The 22,906-nt window shown below is 39.2% G+C and overlaps 3 protein-coding genes and 1 pseudogene across 4 annotated transcripts; 2 read left to right on the forward strand and 2 right to left on the reverse strand.

The window, feature by feature from the left end:
- Positions 1-1,751: 1,751 nt before the first annotated feature.
- LOC135336231 (uncharacterized) lies at positions 1,752-5,717 on the reverse strand. Of its 2 annotated transcripts, none has more exons than XM_064531982.1 (9): positions 5,559-5,717; positions 5,407-5,474; positions 5,141-5,282; positions 4,914-5,068; positions 4,668-4,853; positions 3,686-3,751; positions 3,480-3,627; positions 3,223-3,344; positions 1,752-2,177 (listed from the first exon to the last, which is right to left on the reverse strand). In XM_064531982.1, exons 2-9 carry the CDS (start codon positions 5,461-5,463, stop codon positions 1,971-1,973), a joined length of 1,083 nt encoding a protein of 360 aa, XP_064388052.1. In that variant the 5' UTR covers positions 5,464-5,474; positions 5,559-5,717; the 3' UTR covers positions 1,752-1,970. The 2 variants fall into 2 exon arrangements, with proteins under 2 accessions (XP_064388052.1, XP_064388054.1); XM_064531984.1 differs by having other exon boundaries at positions 5,407-5,486; positions 5,560-5,702.
- A 2,116-nt stretch (positions 5,718-7,833) lies between these two features.
- Positions 7,834-13,676, reverse strand: LOC135336232 (uncharacterized). The gene is made up of 9 exons (XM_064531985.1): positions 13,515-13,676; positions 13,370-13,452; positions 13,116-13,260; positions 11,303-11,463; positions 11,069-11,254; positions 10,413-10,469; positions 10,208-10,364; positions 9,995-10,107; positions 7,834-8,198 (listed from the first exon to the last, which is right to left on the reverse strand). The coding sequence occupies exons 2-9, from the start codon at positions 13,421-13,423 to the stop codon at positions 7,998-8,000; spliced, it is 1,074 nt and encodes a 357-aa protein (XP_064388055.1). The 5' UTR covers positions 13,424-13,452; positions 13,515-13,676; the 3' UTR covers positions 7,834-7,997.
- A 3,260-nt stretch (positions 13,677-16,936) lies between these two features.
- LOC135335724 (uncharacterized) lies at positions 16,937-19,049 on the forward strand (annotated as a pseudogene).
- Positions 19,050-21,041: 1,992 nt separating this feature from the next.
- LOC135336346 (uncharacterized) lies at positions 21,042-22,349 on the forward strand. The gene has a single exon (XM_064532108.1). It carries the CDS (start codon positions 21,042-21,044, stop codon positions 22,347-22,349), a length of 1,308 nt encoding a protein of 435 aa, XP_064388178.1.
- Positions 22,350-22,906: the final 557 nt, after the last annotated feature.

The raw sequence follows: 22,906 nt of genomic DNA on the forward strand, positions 1-22,906 counted from the left end.
GGCCCATTATAATGATTTGGAAAATCACTGAGGCTATACTTTTACAATGATCATTACGTACACACTTTTTCCACTTATAGCTCTGAGTTGTAAAAGCTATAGTTCGTGGCAGCACCACCAGCTGGTGCAGCAGTATTTATATGCGTAACTGTGGCAACACTTTTCTGTCTGATGCTGGTAATTATGAATACGATTTGATAACACGTATACATGCAGTGCATGTGGCTAGGCTGTAGCTGTGGCTCTCATGAATATGATTTTGGCATTACACTTAGGCTGGCCGGCCATGATTATGCTTTTTATCACCTATTCCTTTTTGTCATGAGAAGGTCGTTATGCAAAATTAATAATGATCTCTACCGCGGGTGAAATTTTGCTCCGGAGCTCTCAGTCGAAATTTTCTAATATTCGCGTTTCAATGCTAGGAAACCACATCCACAATTATAGCTTTACATGTGAGAAATACCAGTGTGTGGGAGTTTATCCCAGTTTTAATTTTCGCGCTGCTCTGCCCATTGTTTCAATATCTCAGCTCAATTAATAATCTCGTCTGACAAAAATATTCAGCTATAGTTATACTTACTGTGTTCGTTCACTAATTTACACAACAAGATCCGTATTACGAAATAGTGTACTGACTGATATAACTATATTATTATTATCTATATAATTATTATAGTTCATTAGTTACAGGCTACTCTTTAACGGTGGATTAATCTCCGCTCATCGGTTACCCTCACAAGATAAATAGCAAATGACGTTGCTCTGCTTCGGTCCCTAGTCGCCGTGACTTCTTTCTGTGTATTCGCACGCTGGTTATCATCATCATAGTCTGGTAGACCCATACAGGCTCATTAAATAAAATTGTATTCTGTCGAGCTTGGAAGTAATCAAGCAACGGAGGAGGATCGACCAATGATGGAGGAGGATTGACTTATAATTATTATTGTGGCATAAAGTTTACAACATTAATGCATACCGATGCATGCATGCAGCTGAATGCATGATCTATTAAGACTAGGGCACCATCATTTTCTGTACATGCATTGTATGGCATTGTTTGGTCATTGAAGAATAAGTGATTAGCTATCTCACCTGCTGAAGACGCACTACTCCATCTGATATAGCAGTGTTCAAACGAACTTGCAGTCATACATGCAGTCAACACCACCATGCATGTACCCTATATATATATACACCACATGCACACAGAGCATTCATTATAGCCACCATGCAGAAGTCGGTTAACTTCAGCTATGATATATCGAGTATGATAATCCAGTTGCTTGAAGACATTAAACCAGCCAACACTCGTCCTGTGAACGAGGTTGAAATAACAGTCGCTGCTCCTGACATCTACGTCAATCCTGGAGACCTTAGTGAACAAGCCGAAGAAGAGCCCAAGGCAAAAGAAGCAGCTGTTACTGACGAGAAGGCTAAAAGAGATGAGGGCTGGTGCATCAAATTCAGACAGCTCAATGCAGAGCTTGATTCTCAAGTTCGGAGATGATGATGATAATGCCAGTCAGCATTCTACGGAGAAAGAAGAGCTTACTTCTCTCTGAACAAACTGAACTAACTGACATGCAATAATTATGTGACTCACTTTTTTAGCGGAATATTTTAGAAGGTAGAAGTATAATTCGATTGTACGACATATTCATAAGCTGATGTATTTTATTTGCTTTTGTCAAACTATATATAATTATCCTTGTGTTTTGATTTCCAATTTCTTTGTTATTATTAGCATCTGAAGAATAACTATAATTTATAAAGTATATATACCAATCAAAATAATCATATTTTGTAGTCAGCTAATTATCTGGGGCAAAAAATATTCACTAGATCCATTTATATCTTCTACAATTTACAGCAGTTCAATATGACTATAATTATAATAAAATTAATTATGTTTATAACAGTCATGTACAGTGCCGTAACTACAGTAACTACATTACAGCAGCATCATGTTAGGCTAACACTTGATAAACAACAAACCATGTTGCCAATCTTTTCTCTGTAGTTGCTGTGACATTTTTCAATGGATTTTCCTGTGGATTGTTGACCAATGTCAGAAAGTTATTACCACCAACAGGACTAGCGCCAGGCTCATAGATGATCATATCGTACGGTGACCGTGATGGCGCTTCTTCAAATTGAAATGTTGGAGGATGGACCTGTATATAATTATGCCAGATATTTTATTAGACAGATTTTGTACCGTATATACCGTATCACTAGCTGAGCCTCCAAGTATACGGTTTTTTCCATATTTATACGGATTTCTGTCTTCTAATAATTTAATTACGGTTATATGGAATTAACTTCCTTATTATTAGGCTTTTCCCAATTATGCTGGCATAATTTTGGAATAATAGGGACCATTTTGAGCTCCATTAGCATTGAGCATTATTCCAGGTGAACAAAATAAATTTGGAGGTGTGGTTTTACTTAAAGAGGCGTGGTTTAACATAAAGGGGCGTGGTAAGTGCAAAGACCACATGTCCTCTTGCTACAGCCATCATCTGCAGCTGCAGAAAGAGTTTTCTCTATTTTGGAAAGTTCTTTTAATAAGAAACAAACCCATTCTCTTCAAGACTATATAATGTGCATCTGTAATGCTACAATATAATAACAGAAAATAGCTTTTTCTTTTTGTAAACACTGTCTCACACACTTTTTTAATGATTCATTTTCCGAAAAATCTATTGGAATAATAGGTGACAGTCAAAGAATAATAGGTAACATACTAACAGTCGAAAGAATAATAGGTGGACCTTCCTGGCATAAAAGAATAGCATAATAGGCAAATTTTTTTGCATAATTGAGAAAAGCCTACTTATTATACTGTATCTATGCCATTGCAATCTCTTAAAACTCGTGGGTATAATAGTTAGTTGTTCTACTTAATAATAAAATAGTACCGTATGTATATAATTATAGCGGGTATATATTTTGATGGTATAATATAAAATGCTCGTGGTTTCCTCTATTATCTGGCCGTCAAGGTAGCCATAACTCGAAAGTCCAGGACCAATAAAACCTTGCTGAAAGCCTATATATAGAAGCTTTTACTTGTTCTTAAATTTTAACGGTTAAGCAGTTATAAAAGCAGTGATACGCATACGCAACCGGGGCATGTACTGTTTGTAAATAATTGTGAGGATTAGGTTTCCTTTGCAAAAAATAACTAAAATCCTACGTATAAATTAATTCATTTACCTCTTGAAACAATACTGCTGCATTTGTTGTATTCAAATGATGCAAATTCAGAACTTGGCTGGTACATGTGAATGTACGAGGTTGTGTAACTCTTACAGTAGGGGACGTGAATGTCAGTATACCTATATAACATAACAGACAGTACATGCAAGCAGGTGTACTTATTATATAGATATAATTATGAATCACATGCACTTGTAAATTAATGCTAACGGTGCACGCAGAAAATGGTATACAATAATTATCACGGAACTTACAGCTGAGGGGAATTGGGAGGGTATTATTAAGAACAGTCGAGCTATCAAAGAGTGTGTCATTACGAGTATCCGTTTTTAGGAAGAATTCACTAGAAGCAATTTGTATGACAACTTGAACAGTCGGTGAAGATTGCAAGAGTTGAGTCAGCTGTTGAAGAAATGTCGATGAAAATGCTCAAGATATTATAATTACTGAATTATTTTACCTCTGAAGCTGTGAGTGATGGTCCATAAGTGGGTCGTTTTTCAAAATTAATATTGCGACGACCGAACTGTGTTGGCAATACAGAGAGCATGCATGATAATCAGTGCCATGGTGGCGATGGCACTATAATTATTAATTATGAGTAAGTAATTATACTATAATTAATTCAGCATAGCCGTTAGCCTCGTTCCCAGGCCGGTCCGTCTCCAATTGAACGCTATAGGTCGACCCAGGCCGATCAGTCTCCAATTGAACGCTAGGAGTCGACCTATAGCGTTCAATTGGAGACGGATCGACCTGGGATCGAGGCTACATAGCCGTCTGACTGCGCCATTACCTACAACAATGCATGCATGCAGACAGTAACATTGCATGCAAAGCAACTACATAGTGTATATATAAAGGGGATACATTTTCGCAGGTATATTAATGCTGCGAATGAGAGTAAAATCGCAAAATATTGTATTCGCGGATAATTACAAAATGCAATGAACCTAAAACTGCATGCGAGTAATTTACAAACGCTATGAATAACATTAATTAAGAGCCGCTCATGCATTGAAGAGGTAAAATTAATGATTCAAAAACTAATTGCCCACTCTAACAGGCCATGCATGTATAACAACTAACTAACTACCGTATAGCGGGTAATTTTCGTGGGGTAAAATATTCGTTATTAATTTTTCGTGGGCAGGCTGACCTCCACGAAATTTTATCGTAGGCGTGGCTTATCTGAACGTAGGAATGCCGTGCAGCCACGAGACTAAACTAAATTTTTACTCACAAAAACTACCGTTTCTCGAGTTGAATGAATTTTTTACCCCACGAAACTTACCCGCTATACGGTAACTATAGTCTTGTTCCCAGGCCGAGATTTTTCGTTCTATTAAACAGATGAAAAAAATATAGCATGTTGCCATAAAATAATTTTGCATCTGTCTATAATTATTATGAGTAATACATGGGAGTCTTTAATTACTCACCCAGAAGCAGTCGTAGTTGTCTGGTGAGCTGCTCTCTTCAGCCACAATGGTACCTGACTCGGGCTTCAGGTAGTAGATCACGCTGTTGCCTTTGCTGTTGATTGCAGTTGTGTAGAGAGCAAACTTTGTTTCTGAATCAGAGCTTGTATTCTTGCGAAGCTTGAACAACTGGCTTTGGTAAAACACCTAATAATTATTATGATCCCATCATCAATGTTATTATTTTGACTCTAATTAATAATGTACCTCTCCTGACTTCTTATCAAACCTCACAGCTCTCGATCCTAAAGTTTCGTCAGTGATGACTTTGAGGTAGGTATCTTTGACCACAGGGTTTGTGATAACATAGCCGTGTTGATCGCTGTCTCCCTGCTTCTCTAACTTGACCATGTTCATCACAACTATATTAACAGAAAATTGCATGCATCTCATTTTATTAGTGGGGGGGGGGAGGCTAACAGTCATAATTATACCAGAGGGACTCTTGCAGTTGTCTGTTTTCGGGGGGCACATCAGACCATTGTTGTCAGAGCTCACATAACACAGATACTCCTCCCCCTTAACTTCAACTCCAATCTTGAAGAAGGGTGCATCACTAGCTGCTCTTGTTTCAATCTGCATGCATTATTATCAGCAGTTACAATCATGCAACAGTTAATAAGTGCTGTATTAGCTATAGCTACAGCTAGATACAACACAAGTATATAGTTGCTATTGCATACATTTTGATTTGATTTACCTCGGGTTCTGTTAACATCGCAACATCCTTGACACAGTAGTTTGATGGGGTTGCCATGACAAAATTTGCTTTTGAGAATTTACAATCCGATGTCACCAGTTAGACGTATGTATATATATACAATATTATAGTGTATATAATTATATACTTACCTTATATACTGTATTCTTGGTTGAGTTGTAGAAGTCACCACCAGTTTAATACAAGTTTTGTGCAGCTATTATCAGCATGCTGTTGAGTATTATGGGAATATGTAACTATGGTAACACAGAGTCTCTGTCACTGATGACATAATTATATATGAATACTGTCACCATTAAATTTAAACCTCCCTCCTCTGATAACATGTATTGAAAATATCGCGCGGTTGGCATGCATTGGCAACAAATTTACAAATAAAGCCTGGTATAGAATCTAATACCTGAACAGTGTATATCTTTGCCACATACAAGACTTTAGCATTCCCTGCGCATGTGCTGTATATAGATTCATAAGTGCACAGTTTCGCCCCCAAGTGGCAACTGAACGCAGCACATGCATGCTTAGCATATTCATACCTGCACATGCACAGTCCCAATAACACATGCAAAACAGTTAAAAAGGATATAATTATGCTACTATCACTAGACCAAGTACTATATATGTTTCCCGCATTCTTAACTGCACAACTGAACACACCACTCGATCTGAGTCTCATGCATGCATGCATGCATGTGCTCAATTGCTTAGTGTATCATGTCTATATAGCTACTATATTATAGTGGCATAGGGAATCAGTTCACTATATAATAATTCATCAAACTGTGCAGTTGTATAATTATATGTACAACAGGAGTAGCCACAATTCACCCACCCTCTCCCTCTCCATTGGTCAGAACTGAAGCAATTTGACTGTACATTAAGGAAATCGTATTCATAAATAGGCATCAGACAGAAAAGTGTTACCACAGTTACGCATCACAGCTGTGACTCTCATTAATAGGATTTTGATAGGCCGGCTTCCATGCTAGGAAACCACACCCACCAATAGGTTTGCATGTGAAACTACATCAATAGGTTTGCATGTGAAATACCGGTGTGTGGGAGTTTATCTCAGTTTTAATATTCGTGTTAACTGTTCCAAATATAATTGTTCATTATATCAATTTCTCTGCTCAATTAATATTTCGTTTAACAAAAATATTCAGCTATATAGCTACTTACTGTGTTTTTTATGTACCTCAAGTTCTGTTAACTCATAATCAACTGTAGTAACATCCACTATACAGTTCGATGGGGTATAGCCATGTCAGAGTTTACTTTTGAGAATAAAGATTTACTAAAGTCCGATGTCACCAGTTTCAGATAGAGATAGGTATTATATCGAATTTATATACTTTCTATACAGTTGCACAATGCTTATACTATATTCATTGCTTCCGCCATTAGCACACAGCCCCCCTAATTGTATACACATGCACCATGCATGCATGCACTGTTAAAAAGGATATAATGCTTATAATAATAAATCATTGTTTGCTCCATAATAAATTGCACAGCCTCAATTGTACACCTGTTAAAAATTAAGCTTACATGCAATAATCATACGTTGTCATTGTCAAAGTATATTCATAGCTGCACTGCCACATGCAGCCTGAACACATGCACACACATTCAGGATGTTGTACTCAACTCTCAGTGATACTCGCATGTAGAATCTATATATAGACCACTTTTCGTGACACATGCAGGAATTTTTGCAAGTTAATGCCTCTCTCCATGTTTTGCTTTCGTTCACAAAGTATTAGATACCCTATAGCTCACTATACTATAGACCTTGCAGCCATACATGCAGTCAACACCACCATGCATGTATACCCTATATATACACCACACATGCACACAGAGCATCATTCATTATAATTATAGCCACCATGCAGAAGTCGGTTAACTTCAGCTATGATATATCGAGTATGATAATCCAGTTGCTTGAAGACATTAAACCAGCCAACACTCGTCCTGTGAACGGGGTTGAAATAACAGTCGCTGCTCCTGACATCTACGTCAATCCTGGAGACCTGAGTGAACAAGCCGAAGAAGAGCCCAAGGCAAAAGAAGCAGCTGTTGCTGACGAGAAGGCTGAGAGAGACGAGGGTGCATCAAATTCAGACCGCTCAATGCAGAGCTTGATTCTCAAGTTCGGAGATGATGATGATAATGCCAGTCAGCATTCTACAGAGAAAGAAGAGCTCACTTCTCTCTGAACAAACCGAACTAACTGACAATAATTATTTGACTCAGTTTTTTAGCGGAATATTTTAGAAGGTAGAAGTATAATTCGATTCATTTTAAGCTGATTTATTTTATTTGCTTTTGTCATTAATATCAAACTATTATCCTTGTGTTTTGATTTCCAATTTTATTATTATAATTATAGTTAAGTACCAATCAATTAAAATAATTGTAGTCAGTTAATTTTCTGGGGCAAAAAATATTCAGCTATAATACTTACTAGATCCATTTATATCTTCTACAGTTCAATATGACTATATTTATTATAACAGTCATGTACAGTGCCTCATAACTACATTACAGCAGCATCATGTGTTAGGCTATAACACTGGATAAATAACAAACCATGTTGCCAAACTTCTCTCTGTAGTTGCTGTGATATTTTTCAATGGATTGTTGACCGATGCATATGTCAGATAGTTATTACCACCAGCAGTACTAGCGCCAGGCTCATAGATGATCATATCGTACGGTGACCGTGATGACGCAGCTTGAAATTGAAATGTTGGAGGACGAAGGACCTGTATAATTATGCAGCCAGATATTTTATTAGATAGATTTTGCTCATAATAAATAAAAAATGCAGGCACATGCATAATCAACAAGATGCTTGTAGAGCGTGCGTTGAGCTTCATTGCACAGTGGCAAACTATTTGCGTTGCGCTGAGGAATGCATAACACATGCAGTATAATTATACCGTATAGCGGCATTAGCGGGTATATATTTCGAGGGTATAAATATTCGCGGTTTCGCGGATTAGGCATGTACTGCGAATTTAATATCGCATGCTGCAAAAGGCAATATTCCACGAACATTAAATCCGCGAAAATGTATACCCTCGAATACGGTATACCACAAATAGTTGAACTATAATTATAGGATCCTTATATATTAATGAGGTGAGGGCGGTGGGACTATTTGCATACAGGAGTCGTGAAAGCACTAGCCTCGAATCCAGGCCGATTAAAATACGGCCTGGTACCTATTGCATGTGTAATTAATCATAGGCGTGGTCCATACACGCCCACATACTATCTACGTTTACTATACAGTTTGTATATGAAGCTTTATAGCCTTGCTAGCTAGCTGTGGCACTCTATGGTGTTATCGAGAAGGCTTGCACACTAGTCTAAAATCAGAAGAGGCTCTCATCTACCTCTATGATGGCTGGATGGTCGTGATGTTTTGAACCTGGTTTCTGTTACAAATGAGAGCTTCTTCTGGTTTCAGACTAGTGTACAAGCCTTCTCGACAACACCATAGGGGCCACAGCTAGCCAGCAAGTCTTCTCGACAACGCAATAGAGAGCATAAGCCACAGCTTCACAGGAGACAAATATTTGTTAAAATTAATACGGAAAGAAACCAGTAAACAAACTAGTTTACGGTTTAATTTTATAAAGGTTTACTTTAAAAAGTCACCCAGATTCTGGGTAACTCAGTTCACGCATGTGCACTATCACCCATGCAATAGAGACCAGGCCGTATTTTAATCGGCCTGGTCTCGAGGCTAGGAAAACACAGGAACGATGCAGAAAGTGGGAAATTATATCAATATCACATAATTGTTTCCTTAGTTTAAAGTTTAAAGTGTTGGCAGGCACCAATATAGCTAGCACTCTATAGTCTATATACATATATCCGTATATAGTGCGTATATTATTTCGAGGGTATATAAACTTTTGCGAAATGACTGTTAGAAAGGTTTTCTTGGATTTAATTTTCGGAATACCAGCCTTAATTTCTGCAGCATGCATGCATGTGATATTAAATTCGTGGATATAAATGTTTGTCCATGGTATGCTTAATCAGCGAAAAACACAAACATTTATATCATCAAAATAATATAATTATAGTATACCCGCTATATACGGTGCTATAAATAGAACTATAACTATATAATACTATAACTTATATTATACCCAGGAGACTGCGCAATGGCAGATAATAAGAAAGGTGATTCACCGATATAGGAAACGCAGCCAGGAAATTAGCCCACAGACATTAACTATATACAAGCTATACATCCACTTCTTCTATTATTTATGGCAATGGCCATCAAGGTAAGCAAATCTAGCCATAACTCGAAAATCCACGACCAATAAATGTTGCTGAAAGCCTATATAGAAGCTCTTACCTGTTCTTAAATTTTAACTGTTGAGCAGTTATATGAAGTGGTGATACACACACAAACACCCACAAGCACATGCACTACCGTATATACCTCACTGCGCATACGTAACTGGGGTATAATTATAAGTAAAAAAAAAAATAACTAAGTCCTACCACTTGCAATTATGTATATTAATTCATTTACCTCTTGAAACAATACTGCTGCATCTGTTGTATTCAAATGATGCAAGTTCAGAACTTGGCTGGTACATTTGAATGTACTAGGTTGTGTACCAAGGGGCGTGAATGTCAGTATATCTATATAACATAACAGACAGTACATGAAAGTGTACTTAATAATTATGAAACTTGTAAAATGCTAACGGTGCACGCAGACAATAATTATCACGGAACTTACAGCTGATGGGAATTGGGAGGGTATTATTAAGGACAGTCTCGCTATCAAAGAGTGTGTCATTACGAGTATCCGTTTTTAGGAAGTATCCATTACTATGGCCAGGGTTATCAGTAGAAATTTGTATGACAACTGGAACAGGTACTAAACTTTGATTCAGCTGTTTAAGAAATTTAATTAAATTGCACATGATACTGGATTATTTTACCTCTGAAACTGTGAGTGCTGGTCCATAAGTGGGTCTTACTTCAACATTGCGACCAAACTGTGTTGACAATACAAAGAACATGATAATCGGTGCCATGGTAGCGATGGCACTATAATTGTGAGTAACATGTTTTGATACTATAATTATAATTTAGCATAGCCGTCTGACTGCGCCATTACCTACGACAATGAATACATGCATGCATGCAGACAGTAAACATTGCATGCAAAGCAATGATAAATAAGGTGACACATTTTCGCAGGTATTAATGCTGCGAATGAGAGTAAAATCGCAAAATATTGTACTCGTGGATAATTAGAAAATGCAATGAACCTCAAACTGCATGCATGCGAGTAATTTACAAACACTATGAATAAAATTAATTTTAAATTAGAGCCGCAAAGTAAGTGCCAAACTCTGCATGTCAGACATCGAATAGGTAAAACAAGATTGATTCAAAAACTAATTGCCCACTCTAACAGGCCATGCATGTATAACAACTAAATAACTAACTAGTCTCGTTCCCAGGCTGAGATTTTTCGTTATATGAAAAAATATAGCATGTTGCCACAAAGTAATTTAATTATATACGCATCTGTCTATTATATATGAATAAAATGCATAGAGAGTCTTTAATTACTATATACTTTACTCACCCAGAAGTAGTCATAGTTGTCTGGTGAGCTGCTCTCTTCAGCCACGATGGTTCTTGACTCAGTCTTCAGGTAGTAGATCACGCTGTTGCCTTTGCTGTTGATTGCAGTTGTGTAGAGAGCAAACTTTGTTTCTGAATCAGAGCTTGTATGCTTGCGAAGCTTGAACAGCTGGCTTTGGTAAAACCCCTAATAATTATTATGATCAATGTTATTATTTTGAATCCAATAATGTACCTCTTCTGATTTCTTTTCAAACCTCACAGCTCTCTTTTTCTTCGATCCTAAAGTTTCCTCGGTGACTTTGAGGTAGGTATCTTTGACCACAGGGTTTGTGATAACATAACCGTGTTGATCGCTGTCTCCCTGCTTCTCCAATTTGACCATCTTCATCACAACTATATTAACAGAAAATTTCATACACCTCATTTTATTAAAGGGTAGGCCCTGATAAATTATGCTTTTTTTTCACCCATGCATTATTCTATTCTTTAATTCTTGAAAAATGTGCCTATTATTCTCATAAAAAATCCGATTATTCTCTGGTTTTCCCCAAAAATGTGACATAACAAATTAAGACGTATAGAACAACATACAACTAACTCAAGACATAATGAATATATCGTGTTATCTCGCTGAATTGAATTGATCCATAATTAGGCATTCCTAAAAGGGCGGCTGATTAAATATTCACCTTCAGCCATTTTTGCCATGAAAACATCGTTATGCAAAACTTAATGTAATGATCTTTACCAAAAATGGACATTGATGCCTATTATTCCTTTTTAGACACCTATTATGCTAAAATTATTCCGAGCATAATTTATCAGGGCCTATTAAGGGGGAAGGGTACGTATACTTATATATGTGGTCCAAACTTTAAATTTGTGTCAACACACTATTTTACATTTGTTAGAGGGATCAATAATTATATTGGTAACTTAAAGTACAATACCAGTGGCGGATCCAGAGGGGGTTCTTTGGGTTCAATTGAACCCCCCTTTAAGAAAGAAGTGAGTGGGAGGCTCAAGCAACTAGTTAGCAAGTTGTTCCTTTCTTACTAGCTTTCACATGCACTTCTCACTTACCTTTAGTCCTGTTAGTCCTGCGAAGCTTTGTCTGTGCAGTTTCAGTAACTATGAAGGCTAAAAACTCTGAGCGAGTGCATGCAGACTGCTTCATGAAAAGTGATGACCTTTTTTTAGGAAAAAAGTCGGTGTGTTAATGCGCATGCTCACTGTTTAGAAGAAGTGACGACCTTTTTTTTAGGTAAATTTAACAGTCCTTGACCCGCTCAGAGCCTAGTTGGGCAGAGCCCGACCGTTCCTGACAGGAGGTAGGGTTTCAAGCCTATGTCAGGATTTGTCTTTGCTGCAACTATAGTTGCAGCCCAATCAAATTGCAGCATTTCTACTGTGGTCTGTGTCACGTCCGGTTGCGCAACCTCAAGCAAGGTATAATTGGTTAACACCCACTTCAGGATAATAATATTCATAGAATAAAATGATTATTCATAGCTGCTTATCAGCGTGTTACATAATTCAGCAAAGACAAATCCTGACAAAGGCTTGAAACCCGACCTCCCGTCAGGGACGGTCGGGCTCCGCCCAACTATTCAGAGCCCTTGAACCCCCCTTTCAAGAATCCTAGATCCGCCACCAGTGGTGGATCCAGTGCAGGCACAAGGGGCACGTGCCCCCCCATTCTGACCAGCTCGAATAAAACTAGCTCACAAAGTGGGTGTGGCTTAAAGCAGAAATCAATTATTGCAGCATATCACATGCAGACATCTCTAGTTGTAGACTTTGAAGCTGAAGAGCAAGATGATTCCATCCATTTCTGCTATCTCTTGCCACTATGTATGTCATACTGTCATCAATCAATCCATGATCAGAAAAGCTACACTGATTGAGCTTTAAAAAAACTGTTGACCTTTTTTTAGTAACTTCAAACTGCCCCCCCTTTTCAAAATTCCTGGATCCGCCCCTGGCCACTGCTATAGCATGACATGCTATATAGAGCATGTATAGCTATAACAATTATATTATACCCGAGGGACTCTTGCAGTTGTCTGTTTTGGGAGGAGGGTACATCAGCCCATGGTTCTCAGAGTTCACATAACACAGATACTCCTTCCCCTTTACGTCAACTCCAATCTTGAAGAAGGGTGCATCACTAGCTGCTATTGTTTCAATCTGCATGCATTATTATCAGCAGTTACATGCATGCAACAGTTAATAATTGCTAGCTATAGAGATACAACACAAGTATAGTTGCTATTGCATGCATTTTGATTTGATTTACCTCGGGTTCTGTTAACATCGTAACATCCTTGACACAGTTCGATGGGGTTGCCATGACAAAATTTGCTTTTGAGAATTTTTTGACTAAAGTCCGATGTCACCAGTTAGACGTATACTGATATACATGTATATAAGTGTATACTTACCTTGTAATAATACTGTATTCTTGGTTGAGTTGTAGAAGTCACCAACAGTTTAAAACTCAAGTTGTGCAGCTATGATCAAGTTGTGTAGCTATATATATATCATTAGCAGTTGAGTATCATGGGATAATTATGTAATTGTGACAACACTATCTGAGTCTCTGTCACTGATGACATACAGGAAGTGAATGAATACTGTCACACCCTTAAATCAGATAACACACATGCATTGTGAATCTCGTGAATATTTAACAACACCATCATGGGCCGGGCATGCAAGAATAGTCCGACTGCATATATTTAGCTCTCAACAATCTTCGAGTTACAATTATTTCTTCACAGACAATTAAGATAATTCGTTCACTAAACTTAAAGCATTCCCATGCATGCAACTGTACACATGTTGAGCTACTTACACTGCATATAATCACAGGTCATGAAACAAATACACCGTATACGTACGACATGCTGTCTATACAATGATTAATATACAACCAGGTACTTAATTGTATTGCTGAGTCATCACAATTCCCGGACTCTCGCCACAACTCAGACGGTGGATGTGGTGGGGGTGATGGGTGCACTATACTGGTATCCCAGGAGAAGTGCAGCATAGCATGGCAGACTATAACAGGAGGAAACAATCATTGCATGACTGTGCCTGGGGCAATTACACAGCCTGGCGTCGCTTATGAGGTGCATCAGTGCACAAACAAACCCAACTACTTATTAGGCCAGGCTGTGTAATTGCCCCAGGCACATGCATTCCTGCAATGATTGTTTCCTCCTGTTATAGCATATAATTATAGGTACCATCTGCTACGCATTGCTGAACTTCTCCTGGAATACCAGTAGTGCATCATTGCACAAACAAACCCAACTACTTTGGAATAATCATGCAGTTGCTGGTAAACGTACAAAATTACCACAAATATAGCAGAGTATTATTAATGTTGTATAGGTGAGAATTTCTGAGTGTGTGGTGATCGAGTCCATACCCCCCCCCCCCCCGCCATATTACAACAAGTAACACTTCCTTAACAAGAAGAAACAATCATTGCACAGCAGTCATTGGCATGAATGTGCCTGGGGCAATCACATGCATGCATGTACACAACCTGCATGGCTTCTGTTTATGTGGTCAAGCGCATCATCCCACTCTACATGCACTAACTGCATGCTTATAAGTGTGGGAGAAATGCATGTTCTAAGTGTTGTTGAGTATCCCCCACGTAATATTATAGTGCACTTTATTGAATTAAGGATCACTTCACTGTCCTACATTCTCAATCACATCAAAGTATTTTAACTGCACAGTTCCCCAAACTACTAACTGCACCACATGCGTGCTTACTGTTTCCCACAAAGACCTAGCATGCACAACTGCACAGTGTCTAAAAACACCACTCACGGCATACTCAGTAATGTTGATCTACATGCATGTATATAATAGTACAACAAGGAACACTCTATTGATACACTTCACACGGTCGGTACATACCTTTGGCACCTATATACAAGACTTTAATTTGGCATCCCATGCATGTTTGTATGTGCTGCATAACTGTCCCCGCCCCCCCCCCCCCCCCAACTGAACACAACACAGTTAATTAAAAAACTAGAGCACTGAAGTGCAAACCCTCGGCGTTAATTTGAGGTTTATAGTGAGTCTACAGTCTCAAGTCAAAGCCGCGTGTACATCTAGGCCAACGTGCAGGTTTAGCTTCTTAGCTTTTGCTCGCTTTTATTCGCCAATAAAGCTTTAACAGCCAAATTTAAAACTATGTTGTGTTGAGGCTATCAATGGTACAAACACAGTGCTATCGCATCCAGGTGAGTATATAGACTCAGAATACACAGACAGACAGACAGATAGACAGACAGACTGACCGACTACTATAAACCCGTGGTGCCACGGCACGCCTCGGGTTAATAATATCATGTTTCATTCCCTGAATTCTGAACATTTGACTATCAATACTGCACAGTTACGCCCCCCCATGGTGAGGCATGCAACGGAACACACACACACACATGCATGCAACTGAACACACACACGCACACACGCATGCATGCAACGGAACACACACATCACACATATGGTGGGCCGTTTGTTTCAAAATTCAAATGTTACATTTTCATTCAAATCACAATACATTCATTCAAGATGTGCAATTTTCATTCAAGAGCATTCAAGATTATTCATTCAAGATTCAAGATTTTGATGGATGCATAAACATGCATAATTTCAGATGACTTTAGCCACACTTTGTGGTTTTATTGCATGGTGTAGTTGTTTTAATTAACAGGAAATGGGGTTCACAATAATCAACTCCCTCCTTCAGTAGTGGTAAGGTGATTCCCAAACCAGAAACATGACATTGATTGACGAAAATTAACAAGAGGTCAGGGGTTCGTTGCCGACCTTCGAGTTTTGAGCATTAAGCAAAGGACATCTCTTAAATGTTGTGTTTTAATGACTGTATATGCATGCATGATATCTTGAATAATTATTGTCGACTTGAATGCATTAAAATCTTGAATGACAATTGCAGGTCTTGAATGAATACTGTATATGCATCTTGAATGAATGTATTGTAATTTGAATGAAAATATAACATTTGAATTTTGAAACAAACGGCCCACCATACACACATGCATGCAACTGAACACACACACGCGTGCATGCAACGGAACACACACACATGCATGCAACTGAACAACACACACACATGCATGCAACTGAACACACATGCACACATGCATGCAACTGAGCACACACACACATGCATGCAACTGAGCACACACATGCATGCATGCAACTGAGCACACACACATGCATGCAACTGAGCACACATGCATGCATGCAACTGAGCACACACAATGCATGCAACTGAGCACACACATGCATGCATGCAACTGAGCACACACACATGCATGCAACTGAACACACACACATGCATGCATGCATGTTTACTATAATCATTGTTCCAAAGTGTATATTCATAACTACATGCACAGTCTAAACACACCACATGCTTGGCCTAAGACTATTACTGTAACAGTGTACTTTTTCCACCTATTACCAAGACAAAACTTTGGTATTCCCATGTGCATGCTGTACTTATTCATAACTGTATGGTTCCCCCCTCCCCCCAACTGAACACAGCAGTGATGTTGTGCTCAACTCAAAAATTGGAAACTACTAGTGAAGCTGTTATACAGTAGCTATAATGGTATATGAATCACTCACTAGCAGTTTATTGCCCAGCATGCGGCCCGAGGGCATTATGTTGCTCCAGTGAGGCATGGAGGTCAAATGTTCTTGGCATCCCACGCAACTGGGGTCAAAGGTCCAATGTTTTAGTGGGCGTGTTTACGTGGATGACAATGACATTTGACCTTTGACCCCATTTGCTGTCTGATCATTGATACGCGAGTGACTCAGTAGAAATAATTGCTGCATAGACATACAAGCGTTTTGCAACTCCAACTTTGGGGGTTTTATTGTTTAGTATTGTCCTTACATAATTACTATGTGACTCTCAGCATATCCCCCTACAGAAGAAACGGTAGGTTGTGTCTGATGATCGATTTTTTTGTCTGTTCTTACCGTTATCAGACACTAGCACATTTTCAGCTTTTGAAGACTTAGTAATCAATTCTTTTTTGCATACATTCATAGTAACACATGCTTGATCAGATGGTGCAAAAGAAAATTTTTTATCACTGCTTGTTTCCTCAGAATGAGTGTCTGAACATGCATTGTGTCTGAATATAGATGCCTTACTCTACTATACGATGGGTATACATATACAATATAATGTGTGCATGTAGTCCACATGCATGCGTGCTTGTATAGCCAGTTATGTATGTTATTTCAGGCCATGCAGTTTCCCACAAAAAAGTTGATTGCATGCACGCCTCGATAGTATATACGACGGGTATAAATGTGTGTATAAAAATGTGTGTATATGCATGCATGAGGCACGTTAACAATGAAGTATCAACTGCTGATGATATGCTCTCTCCTTGGTCTGGAGTCACCCTGGAACCAACCCAGCACCTGCTACATGAGACAGACTATCTGTTCTACAAATTATAAAGAGGCAATTGAACAGCTGACTGATAATATAGACGGCCATAGCCAACAAATTCAAATGTTAGAGGCTCAACTAGTCAACTCAAACGGACAATCTGAAATGAAGATCACGGAATTGCAAGTGCAACTAAATACGTCTATCCAGATATTGCAAGCTGATAAAGATTCATTTAACGAAAGCCTTCAGCTGGTGCAAGCTCAACTAGACAATTCCAACGAGCAGTTTGGAGGTCAGATTATGGAATTACAAACTCAACTAAATAGCTCTAATCAATTGCTTCAAAGGCTACAAGATCAGCTAAGTGCTACCACCGGTGTTTTACAACAAAGCCTTTCCGAGCAAGAAAACAGACTGGAAAATATACAATTAATTGTGGAAGAGCTTCGTTTGGGTACCATTAACAACCCAGCAAGCTCTTGTAGTGACATCTCTCAAGGCCGACCATCTGGAGAATACTGGATTGCCACTGACAGAACTAGCTCTCCTGTTCTGATCTACTGTGACATGAATCGAACAAGCTGTAGCTGCAACACTGCAGGAGGATGGATGAGGGTAGCCAACCTTGACATGACCGATCCTAACCAAAACTGCCCAGAGGGATTTAGACTGATGAACAGGACTGAATCACCACTGCGTACTTGTGGTAGACATGCACCGGGATGTCTGTCTACTACATATCCAGCTTATGGGGTGAAGTACTCAACAGTTTGTGGTCGAATCAATGGATATCAAAGTAGTACAATGGATGCTTTTCATCCATATTTCTCCAACAGAGCTTTATCTATTGATGATGTTTACGTTGATGGTGTGAGCCTAACCCATGGTCAGTCGCCTCGTCAGCACATCTGGACATTTGCTAATGCACTTGATGAAACTCGATCCACTTATTATGTATGTCCTTGCACAAGACCTGCATGACCTCACCTATACTGGAGTTGTACCTCCCTTCATCGGTCAAGACTACTTCTGTGAAACTGGAAGCCGACAAGCATTTAGTTATAATACCTTCTACACTGATGATCCACTCTGGGATGGTCAGGGATGCGGGGGTACCAGTACTTGCTGTGAGTTCAACAATCCACCGTGGTTCTGCAAGCAACTCCCTCAACCAACTACAGATGATATCGAGTTGAGGCTTTGTAGTGATCAATCTATTGGAGATGAAGACACACCAATTGAAATTGCCGAAATATACGTTAGCTGAACATGTTTTCGTTAGCACTATATACATTAGTTAGCGCTAGATCAATGAACATTTAAGAGTATAGAAACTGAATAATAGCATGCAGTCTAGAAATAATAATTATTATGATAGCATTATAGTAGCAATTCCCTATACCTAACTTTTTTACTGAGCTGTTTATACTTACACCATGCAGCGAAACTTGTTTAGTTGCTATTGCCGGATGCCCGTGCAAATAATATTAATGAGTGAAACTATAGTGGTACATGAATACTCACTTCAAAACAGCGGGGCTAAAAATGTTCTGTCCATAATTTATAGGCTGGTATATAATGTAACAAAACTGACTCAGTCGCAGGTAGTTGCAAGCAGTCCTTTACCCCTAAGATAACTGATAATACCCCTGTCCCACCTCCCACCACTGTTGACATGCTCAAGATAGACATACTGATAGTGGATGGATGGATGGATTATCAAAGATCTCAGAATGCCATGTGTGAGCGCACATCCCGGCAGTAACACACCAAGATCAAAGGTCATTTAGCTACTACGGTTAGTATAGAGTATGCAATGAAGCTACGCCCCCGCTTTCGGAAGGAATTAAAAGTTGGAGGCGAATACCGTTAGTGATCCGTTCAATTCAGTTCATATTTCACACAAATGTCACAAATGATATGGGCAACAGATATATAAACTCAAAATAACTGTGTCTTGTGTCTTAGGTGAGATCCAGAGGGGGGCTTTTTGCTGTATTCGACCCAACCCTATACTATTAGCACTACCGTGCTAATGATAGGAACACCCACACACATGTAAAACACACCTATGAATAATTTGCGCTTTGTGTGTTTGCTCACAACTACACCACTTCTGACTCACACCTCAAGAGCTGGGTTGACTAATCAGAACCCGGATTAGGCCCTTACACAAACGCAGATATAGGTTTAAAGGCCTTGTGTAAACATGTTATTTCCAACCATGCATGCCCCCCACAAAATGTTGAGGTCATTAGTGATTACTAGCATGGTGTGTACTATACGAGTGGTACATCAATGTATGCTGGCTAAAAGCCTATTTATGTATACTATTATCAAGGGCGTATTAAGTTATGGTTAGAACATGGGCATGAGGTATCTATGTGTTATAGTGTCCCAAAGCTCGAGGGCTTTAGCCCGAGGGATGAGGGACACTATAACCATAGATACCGAATGCACATGTTCTAACTGATTTAGATCCCAAAACCTATTGGCTACTAGAAATGCACTAGCTTAGCAACAGTCAACCTATATAAACAGCCAACCTAGCAACTGCATCATTATTCTTTTGAAAACTAATATCTGAAGTTGGCATCTCTGTGTCTCTACTAAATCTGTGGTCTCTACTCAAGTCAACCCTGTTCCTCCACCTCAGTTTGATGGACAAAATTATAGTCCTAGCTCCACCCACAAAACGGAAACATCCAGCTCCTCCCCCAGTTTTGCAGCAAACAAGCCCAGCACACTTCCCAAGAAACGAGCGGCTCATACTACTCTCACAAAGCGAAAGGGAAGACACCTATAAGCTATAATTTGCAGCAAACAAGCCCAGCAAACGAGAGGCTCCTATACTACTCTTGAACAAAGCGAAAGGAACTTTAGGAAGAAGCCAAAGCTATAGAATCCCAGCACTTCCATACATCCAGCTCCTCCCCCATGCAGCCTTGCAGCAAAAAAGCACAGCAAACTGCCCAAAAAACGAGCGTCTCCTACTACTTTCGAACAAAGCCAAAAAAAGAAACTAGAGCTTCTCTCTTTCATTCTAGTTCTGTTATTATATTACTACAAAGCATCTAGCTACAATAATTTTTATGTTATTACATGTGTATCTTCTTGTAAATCACAATACAATGTACAATGTTGTAGTTTGTAGCCCAGAGCAATCTATAGTACCGGTACTATAGCTCATAGTTCCCTGCTAAATACACTCAAATGGGATCTAAGTTATTTCAGGCCATGTAAATCTCCCACAAAAGTTGATACTATAGATGTGTACTATACGATGGGTATACATATACAATATAATGTGTGCATGCAGTCCACATGCATGCGTGTTTGTATAGCCAGTGTAATATTATGTATGTTATTTCAGGCCATGCAGTTTCCCACAAAAAAGTTGATTGCATGCACGCCTCGATAGTAATATACAACGGGTATATATAATGTGTGTATAAAATGTGTGTATATGCATGCATGAGGCACGTTAACAATGAAGTATCAACTGTTGATGATCTGCTCTCTTCTTGGTCTGGGGTCACCCTGGAACCAACCCAGCACCTGCTACGTGAGACAGACTATCTGCTCTACAAATTATAAAGAGGCAATTGAACAGCTGACTGATAATATTGACGGCCATAGCCAACAAATTCAAATGTTAGAGGCTCAACTAGTCAACTCAAACGGACAATCTGAAATGAAGATCACAGAATTGCAAGTGCAACTAAATACGTCTATCCAGATATTGCAAGCTGATAAAGATTCATTTAACGAAAGCCTTCAGCTGGTGCAAGCTCAACTAGACAATTCCAACGAGCAGTTTGGAGGTCAGATTATGGAATTGCAAACTCAACTAAATAGCTCCAATCAATTGCTTCAAAGGCTACAAGATCAGCTAAGTGCTACCACCAGTGTTTTACAACAAAGCCTTTCCGAGCAAGAAAACAGACTGGAAAATATTCAATTAATTGTGGAAGAGCTTCGTTTGGGTACCATTAACAACCCAGCAAGCTCTTGTAGTGACATCTCTCAAGATCGACCATCTGGAGAATACTGGATTGCCACTGACAGTACTAGCTCTCCTGTTCAGGTCTACTGTGACATGAATCGAACAAGCTGTAGCTGCAACACTGCAGGAGGATGGATGAGGGTAGCCAACCTTGACATGACTGATCCCAACCAAAACTGCCCAGAGGGATTGCGACTGGCAACCAGGACTGAACCACCACTGCGTACTTGTGGCCGAGTGAAAGGACCAGTAGGATGTGTGTCTGCTACCTATTCAACGTATGGGGTGGAGTACTCAAAAGTTTGTGGTCGAATCATTGCATATCAAAATAGTACTCCGGATGCTTTTCATCCATATTTTTCCAACAGAGCTTTATCTATTGATGATGTTTACATTGATGGTGTGAGCCTAACCCATGGACAGTCGCCTCGTCAGCACATCTGGACATTCGCTAATGCACTTGATGAAACTCGATCCACTCGTTATGTATGTCCCTGCACAAGACCTGACCTCCCCTACACTGGAGTTGTACCTCCCTTTATCGGTCAAGACTACTTCTGTGAAACTGGAAGTCGGCAAGCAGTTAGTCGTATATTCTACCCTGATGATCCCCTCTGGGATGGTCAGGGATGCGGGGGTACCAGTACTTGCTGTGAGTTCAACAATCCACCGTGGTTCTGCAAGCAACTCCCTCAACCAACTACAGACGATATTGAGTTGAGGATTTGTGGTAGTCAACCTTTACGAGAAGAAGACACACCAATTGAAATTGCCAAAATATACGTTGGCTGAAGTAGCTTTAATTATAGCTAGCTCTAGAACGAAACATTCAAGAGTAGGAACTGAATAATAGTAGATCTATAATCTACATGATAGCTTTAGTTTTATAGTAGCAATTATTCCCTGCCTAACTTTTACTGATCGATGAGCTGTTCATACTTGCACTACAGCGAAACTTATTTAGTCGCTATTGCCGGATGCCCATGCAAATATTATTAATGAGTGAACTATAGTGGTACATGAATACTCACTTCAGAACAGCGGGGCTAAAAAGCATCTGTCAAATAGGCATTAAATTTTATACCAACTCATTTTGCAGAACGCAGGTATATATATATGTATAGCACGCAGAATGTGACCGTATCACACAACAGAGGCCCATTGTCCCCACACCCACTTCCTCTCCTTGTTAATTACTTGGTCGAGATAGAAGTGTATAATTATATACATATGCATGTACATATAATAGCCTCCTACATGCACAGGCCTCTTGAGAAGAAGACTTCTATATCCCATAGATACCTATCTAACGAGGTTTCCGTATAAAAAACATTGGGGTAGAAATTTTA

Source organism: Halichondria panicea, chromosome 5, assembly GCF_963675165.1.
Source record: "Halichondria panicea chromosome 5, odHalPani1.1, whole genome shotgun sequence".
Lineage (NCBI taxonomy): Eukaryota > Metazoa > Porifera > Demospongiae > Suberitida > Halichondriidae > Halichondria > Halichondria panicea.